Genomic DNA, 8,346 nt, shown 5'->3' with positions numbered 1-8,346 from the left:
ATTTAGCTTTTTTTTAAAAAAAAAAAAACATGAAGATTATTATTTAATTTTTTTAAAAAGAGAGTATCTTTCAAGCCGATCAAAATATATGTGAGTACCTAAATGATTAATTATCATCTATAAGATCGAATTATGTTTCTAGAGACTATAACTATGAAATTTGATTAGCTAAATCAATCTAATCATAACACAACACACAAACTGCTGATTGAAGTAAATAAGAGATGATTATTGAATTTATTTACCACATCATTCACAGAAGAATTTTTACATGATGATTAAAGTATAAGCAAGTCTGAACTTTCATAGCCCAGATTTAGAATTTGAATAAGCTTTTTCTAAGTATACATGAATACATATTATCATTGTTGTGTAATTACACCTAATGATTGCTGAAGATTATGTAGCAAGTAAATAATTGTGTTTTTGTCTAATCTCTTGGTTTTGTGGAATGGAAGTTTTGGTTACTTTGTGAAACTCAACTATGATCTCGGAAAGCAGAGAAATCTGGTTCCTCAGGCTTAAACAGCTTAGGCATTTTCAAGCTGCTGACATCTGAGACGAGTGCCAACGACTTCTGGTGAAGCCCTCTTCTTGTATTTGCTGCAAACTTTGAAGCCAACATTGTTATTCCAAGATGTGGGGATTTCTTTTTGGTGGTATTTTTGGAGCCACTGGTTTCACCACCACCACCACCACCACCACCTCCTTCTCCACCTTCCATTTCACTGCCATGGCTGTATTCTTGGTCCATCATTGTTGCGTAATACAGCTCCTCTTGTCTTGCTAACTCCATAGCTAGCTTTCTTTTCACATACCTTCTCCAAGCAGCTTGTATGAAGCAAGATCCCCATGTCCTCCACTGGTGGGAATAGTATCTGAAAGCATGCTGGAGTTTCTTGCTGTGGAGGCGCTTGAACTGGCTGGCTACAAACTTGAGATCTTCGGCTCGAAGTGCGAACGCCTCGACTTCAGTGAGCGACTTCACGGTTCGAGTTGAGGAGGGTAAGCTTATGCTGGGGGATGGGACTAAGGCCCATGTTAGTAGCTCTTCACCGCAGAAGTCACCAGGTCTGAGGGTGATGGAGTTGAAGAATCCTGACCTGCCACCATTGGTGGTGGAGCTCTCTAGTTGGCCTCTGATGATGAAGAGCATTTCATTTACTGGATCTCCCTCTCTGGTTATGAATGTGTCTTTAGTATTCAAGGATTGAACAAGACGCTCGCATATGGCATCCAATAGCTGAGCATCCATTTGTGCAAAAAAAGGAACCTGAGAAGTATAGGGGAGTCCCATGTTCGTTGGAACGAACATGGATTTATAAGTAAGGAATACATCTCCAATGGTACAAGGATTTTAGGGAAGTCCAAAAGCAAAGCCACAAGAGCTTAAGCTCAAAGTGGATAATATCATATCATCGTGGAAGTTCGTGATTCATTAAAAGTGAAAACTGAGTTAGAGGACAGATACTTTAAAGAGGACTTACACGGCGAACAAGTGCAAGAGAAAGATGCCTCTGAATTTGACGTCGAAGATCCAAAGGTAAAGAGCGCAAGATCGACTCTTCGTCGACACCTCGAGTTGCAATCCATTTATATTGAACGAATCGACGAACTCGGTCTTGCAAGTGAATGGGTAGCTGTCGATGCCTCATCCATTCCTCTGTGTCTCTTCGTTTTACTCTCCACTCTTCAAGTCTTGCAGATGTGGATTGCAGATAGCCCTTCAAGAACACAAAGAAGGAAGATAGATATACATTGACACCTTTTGATACCACCATGGAATTTGGTGTCATTAAAGGATAAAAAGTGGTTCTTCCAGTAAATAAAACCAACCCTCTGTGCAATTTTCGTTTTCAGATATCATACCTGCACTTGGCCTATGAGGTGTGAGAACAGAACCAACCCCATTGAGCAAATCAGAATGCTAAATAAAATTTCACCACTAGAAGTGCTGGTCGCTAAATTTTGCCCATATGAACTGCAGAAAAAAGTTCATAAACAGATTGAATACGATATTATCCGAGGTAAGTTTAAGCCTGCAAAGTTCAGCCTACGATTTCACTCGAATACTTTATAGTATTGAAGATTTGATCCACTCTTGGGCATGGGCATGTTTTGTTGAGGATTGAGGATTGAGGATGGCTGGGAGAAGAGTCCGCCTCAATTAATTAAGGAGTTAGATCATGGGTTTACAAAGCCATGAGAGCTTATCCTCAAAGTAGACAATATCATACCATTGTGGAGGTTCGTGATTCTTAACATGGTATCAGAGTCATGCCCTTTAACTTAGCCATGTCAATAGAATCCTCAAATGTCGAACAAAGAAGTTGAGCCTCGAAGGTGTAGTCAAAAGTGACTCAAGTGTCGAACAAATGGTGTACTTTGTTTGAGGGCTCTAGAGAAAAGGAGTCAAGTCTCGCTTAAGGGGAGGTTGTTCGAGGGCTCCGTAGGCCTCATGGGAGGATTTATGGTGTACTTTGTTCGAGGGGAGGATTGTTGGGAGAGGAGTCCCACATCGACTAATTAATGGGTTGATCACGGGTTTATAAGTAAGGAATACATCTACATTGGTATGAGGCCCTTTAGGAAAACCAAAAGTAAAGCCACGAAAGCTTATGCTTAAAGGGGACAATATCATACCATTGTGGAGGTTAATGATTCTTTTAACATGTTTTGCATCGATCCTTAAACATCAAAATAATTGAATCCTTAGAGTGGAACATCTGAGAGACCAACAAAAGCGTACCTCAAACTCTTAAGACCAAACCAAAGGCAGTAGAAGTACTTCTCGATGAAGTTTGTTGAAGCAACTTCGGCAGTGAACGCATCAGCAAACATCCCAAACTGAAAATTCTTGTCGTCATTTAGGGCATCACATTTTGTAAGAACATGAGTAATTCTTAGCCACGCTTTTCGTTCTGGCTCATTCAAACTATCACAGTCCAGAAAAAAAGGCTTACAAGAAGGAGAATGCGTGGTATTCATCTCCTTCCTACATTCTATCTTCCAGCACTCATCCTGCCGCTGAATGGATGCCACATACCACGCAGCTCCTATAATCTGCACTCACAAATCGCACAGAATTAAGCAGTAGTAAGAACTAGAAAGGAGAACAAATTGAAGAGAAGCAAAGCAAGTACATGGCTAGCCAGCAAATAGAGAAGCAGATTGTAAGCTGCACCGGCCCACGCAGTTTTGGCTATTGATCCGGTGGTCTTATTAATTCGTCGGTTCAGAGGAAATATAACAAACAGTCTGGGGGCATATTGAATTAGCACAATCAAAGCAAGAGTGTGGTTGGCATGGGTCGCTGTTGGATTTTTTAACGCTGGAAGCACGAACCAAATCACAATCTGCCATAGCAAACAGCATATTTAGTTTCATTCTCAGCCTCGAATCAGGAAATTCGTAGATCAGCTACGAGTTTCACCAAGATTCAAGCTAAACAGCTGCAAATTCATTAACAACAATTTTGATTTTCGGAAGCCATAGACATGATCGATACAGAGTTTCATTTTCCCCAAATTACAAGATCTCGGAAGACAATACAGAAGAAGAACGTAAAATTAGGTACACGCTAAACCGAAACCCTAATCGACGAATTAAAGAAGACTGGATTCACCTGAGGCAGGGGAAGCGTAGCGGCAAGATCGATGACAAAATCCTTCTTGAGGTAGCGCATAGCAATTGCCGTAGGGTCCTTAACGAGATCTCCACGGCCAAAAACCCTAGAATTTGGCGCAACGAAGGCGGTGCGAAACTTCATAAGCATATGAAACATGGAGAACAAATCGACGATGGTGCGGAAGAAAGTGACGACGATGCCAAGTCCGAGGTTGAATTGCATACAACCAGGAGCGCCGATGAATGGAAGATAAAAGTAGAGAGGATCGACGAAGAGCGCGATCAAGCAAGTAACGAGGAAGATGCGGTGCCATCGGAAGACGAAATCGGAATCTGGTTCAAGAATATGATCCCACCAAGGCACTTCCCGGTACAGAGAAAAGGATTTTTGAAGGTCGCCCAAACGAGAATACGCAATGTTATGCATTTTTCCATTGCAAAGACGAAAAATATGATCACAGACAGAGACATGAAGGTCTTTTGGAAGATGAACAGAGAACTGCGGAGAGCCAGAGGGAGTTTTGCTCGCGATTTTTAGCCCTCCCCCTCTATCTTTACACTTCCCTTTTCCCAAAATGGCCGTTTTTTGCTTTTATGGATATTACCATGCGCGCCAAAATTTAACTACTTTACCCAACTTTTAAATTTAGATTTATTATTTTATTTTATTTTATTTTTTTATTTTATTTTATTTTATTTTATTTTATTTTATTTTATTTTATTTTATTTTATTTTATTTTATTTTATTTTATTTTATAGAGACCATATAACCTAAAATTATACATACAACTTGTACTACCGTGCATAAAAAAGTAATTAATTTTATATTATTAGAGCATCTTTAGGAGAGCTTCGTTCCCCTCTCTCACCAATGTGTGATCTCACAATCTGTCTCTTAGAGCCTATCATCCTCACTGTCGCACCACCAGTGTCTGGCTCTAACACTATTTGTAACGGCTCAACTCCATCGCTAGTAGATATTTGTCCGTTCGTTCCCCCTCTCTAATCAATGTGTGATCTCACAATCTGCCTCTTTGGAGCCTATCATCCTCACTGTCACACCACCAGTGTCTGGCTCTAACACTATTTGTAACAGCTCAAGCTCATCGCCAGTAGATATTTGTCGGTTTCATCCCCTTACGTATCACTGTCAATCTCCCGGTTTTAAAATGTATCTACTAGGGAGAGGTTTCCACACTCTTATAAGAAATGTTTCGCTCCCCTCTCCTACCAACGTAGGATCTCACCGAACTTTATATATATATATATATATATATATATACATAAAATTGAAGAGTAATGATTAAAAATGATAAGAGTTTTGAAGATATATATTTGGGTTAGTGATCTCCCCATTTTGGATGTGATAACAAATCTATCCACTTCAAATATATAAAAAAAGCATACATTTCAAAAGAATTCATCATCACACGTGTTGATAATGTACAATAAAGTGTATTTTTGTATCAACTTTGTCAAATACCCTCTCAAACGTCCATTGATTTCCAACAACAATCCAACAAAAAGAATTAACCTCACCCAATCCCAACAAATCTTAGTGGGCATAACAAGGCATGCTCCGATTATCATCGATACGATTCTTGTCGAGATAATCCAAAAAGTGCTCGTGCAATTTCATAAGGTTTAACTTGAGTTTGAATCGAGCATGTTCGACGATTATGCTCCCGTGTTCTTCAATAACAAGCTTTTTTTTCTTCTAATATAATAATACATGGATCAAAAACATCCATCATCATGTTTCATTCCAAATTCAAAGCTAGAAAGTTAAAAGAGTTGATTAGGCCGACAGAGTGTTGGATCCGCATAATCCTTTAGGTTTGGTTTGGCTACCCGACATAAAAAATACATAAAATTGTAATCATAAACACATGGAAGAATTAAATTTTTTTTTATTAAATCTCAGCCATTTATTGCAATGATTAAGAGAGGAAAATAATAATACAACCACATATATATATATATATATATATATATATATATATATATATATATATATATATATATATTAACTATCACAGTCCAGAAAAAAAGGCTTACAAGAAGGAGAATGCGTGGTATTCATCTCCTTCCTACATTCTATCTTCCAGCACTCATCCTGCCGCTGAATGGATGCCACATACCACGCAGCTCCTATAATCTGCACTCACAAATCGCACAGAATTAAGCAGTAGTAAGAACTAGAAAGGAGAACAAATTGAAGAGAAGCAAAGCAAGTACATGGCTAGCCAGCAAATAGAGAAGCAGATTGTAAGCTGCACCGGCCCACGCAGTTTTGGCTATTGATCCGGTGGTCTTATTAATTCGTCGGTTCAGAGGAAATATAACAAACAGTCTGGGGGCATATTGAATTAGCACAATCAAAGCAAGAGTGTGGTTGGCATGGGTCGCTGTTGGATTTTTTAACGCTGGAAGCACGAACCAAATCACAATCTGCCATAGCAAACAGCATATTTAGTTTCATTCTCAGCCTCGAATCAGGAAATTCGTAGATCAGCTACGAGTTTCACCAAGATTCAAGCTAAACAGCTGCAAATTCATTAACAACAATTTTGATTTTCGGAAGCCATAGACATGATCGATACAGAGTTTCATTTTCCCCAAATTACAAGATCTCGGAAGACAATACAGAAGAAGAACGTAAAATTAGGTACACGCTAAACCGAAACCCTAATCGACGAATTAAAGAAGACTGGATTCACCTGAGGCAGGGGAAGCGTAGCGGCAAGATCGATGACAAAATCCTTCTTGAGGTAGCGCATAGCAATTGCCGTAGGGTCCTTAACGAGATCTCCACGGCCAAAAACCCTAGAATTTGGCGCAACGAAGGCGGTGCGAAACTTCATAAGCATATGAAACATGGAGAACAAATCGACGATGGTGCGGAAGAAAGTGACGACGATGCCAAGTCCGAGGTTGAATTGCATACAACCAGGAGCGCCGATGAATGGAAGATAAAAGTAGAGAGGATCGACGAAGAGCGCGATCAAGCAAGTAACGAGGAAGATGCGGTGCCATCGGAAGACGAAATCGGAATCTGGTTCAAGAATATGATCCCACCAAGGCACTTCCCGGTACAGAGAAAAGGATTTTTGAAGGTCGCCCAAACGAGAATACGCAATGTTATGCATTTTTCCATTGCAAAGACGAAAAATATGATCACAGACAGAGACATGAAGGTCTTTTGGAAGATGAACAGAGAACTGCGGAGAGCCAGAGGGAGTTTTGCTCGCGATTTTTAGCCCTCCCCCTCTATCTTTACACTTCCCTTTTCCCAAAATGGCCGTTTTTTGCTTTTATGGATATTACCATGCGCGCCAAAATTTAACTACTTTACCCAACTTTTAAATTTAGATTTATTATTTTATTTTATTTTATTTTTTTATTTTATTTTATTTTATTTTATTTTATTTTATTTTATTTTATTTTATAGAGACCATATAACCTAAAATTATACATACAACTTGTACTACCGTGCATAAAAAAGTAATTAATTTTATATTATTAGAGCATCTTTAGGAGAGCTTCGTTCCCCTCTCTCACCAATGTGTGATCTCACAATCTGTCTCTTAGAGCCTATCATCCTCACTGTCGCACCACCAGTGTCTGGCTCTAACACTATTTGTAACGGCTCAACTCCATCGCTAGTAGATATTTGTCCGTTCGTTCCCCCTCTCTAATCAATGTGTGATCTCACAATCTGCCTCTTTGGAGCCTATCATCCTCACTGTCACACCACCAGTGTCTGGCTCTAACACTATTTGTAACAGCTCAAGCTCATCGCCAGTAGATATTTGTCGGTTTCATCCCCTTACGTATCACTGTCAATCTCCCGGTTTTAAAATGTATCTACTAGGGAGAGGTTTCCACACTCTTATAAGAAATGTTTCGCTCCCCTCTCCTACCAACGTAGGATCTCACCGAACTTTATATATATATATATATATATATATATACATAAAATTGAAGAGTAATGATTAAAAATGATAAGAGTTTTGAAGATATATATTTGGGTTAGTGATCTCCCCATTTTGGATGTGATAACAAATCTATCCACTTCAAATATATAAAAAAAGCATACATTTCAAAAGAATTCATCATCACACGTGTTGATAATGTACAATAAAGTGTATTTTTGTATCAACTTTGTCAAATACCCTCTCAAACGTCCATTGATTTCCAACAACAATCCAACAAAAAGAATTAACCTCACCCAATCCCAACAAATCTTAGTGGGCATAACAAGGCATGCTCCGATTATCATCGATACGATTCTTGTCGAGATAATCCAAAAAGTGCTCGTGCAATTTCATAAGGTTTAACTTGAGTTTGAATCGAGCATGTTCGACGATTATGCTCCCGTGTTCTTCAATAACAAGCTTTTTTTTCTTCTAATATAATAATACATGGATCAAAAACATCCATCATCATGTTTCATTCCAAATTCAAAGCTAGAAAGTTAAAAGAGTTGATTAGGCCGACAGAGTGTTGGATCCGCATAATCCTTTAGGTTTGGTTTGGCTACCCGACATAAAAAATACATAAAATTGTAATCATAAACACATGGAAGAATTAAATTTTTTTTTATTAAATCTCAGCCATTTATTGCAATGATTAAGAGAGGAAAATAATAATACAACCACATATATATATATATATATATATATATATATATATATATATATATATATATATATATAT

The 8,346-nt window shown here is 38.5% G+C and overlaps 1 protein-coding gene across 2 annotated transcripts; it reads right to left on the bottom strand.

Annotated features, from left to right (window-relative positions):
- Positions 1–214: 214 nt before the first annotated feature.
- LOC111779997 (probable cyclic nucleotide-gated ion channel 16) lies at positions 215–6,889 on the bottom strand. Of its 2 annotated transcripts, none has more exons than XM_023660227.1 (6): positions 6,348–6,889; positions 5,866–6,078; positions 2,750–3,063; positions 1,870–1,981; positions 1,488–1,724; positions 215–1,273 (listed from the first exon to the last, which is right to left on the bottom strand). In XM_023660227.1, the coding sequence occupies exons 1-6, from the start codon at positions 6,774–6,776 to the stop codon at positions 479–481; spliced, it is 2,100 nt and encodes a 699-aa protein (XP_023515995.1). In that variant the 5' UTR covers positions 6,777–6,889; the 3' UTR covers positions 215–478. The 2 variants fall into 2 exon arrangements, with proteins under 2 accessions (XP_023515995.1, XP_023515994.1); XM_023660226.1 differs by lacking the exons at positions 5,866–6,078; positions 6,348–6,889 and adding exons at positions 3,144–3,356; positions 3,626–4,165.
- Between the last annotated feature and the right edge of the window lie 1,457 nt (positions 6,890–8,346).

Source organism: Cucurbita pepo, chromosome LG18, assembly GCF_002806865.2.
Source record: "Cucurbita pepo subsp. pepo cultivar mu-cu-16 chromosome LG18, ASM280686v2, whole genome shotgun sequence".
In the NCBI taxonomy this organism is placed as follows: domain Eukaryota; kingdom Viridiplantae; phylum Streptophyta; class Magnoliopsida; order Cucurbitales; family Cucurbitaceae; genus Cucurbita; species Cucurbita pepo.
This window is presented reverse-complemented; position numbering and strand designations above follow the sequence as displayed.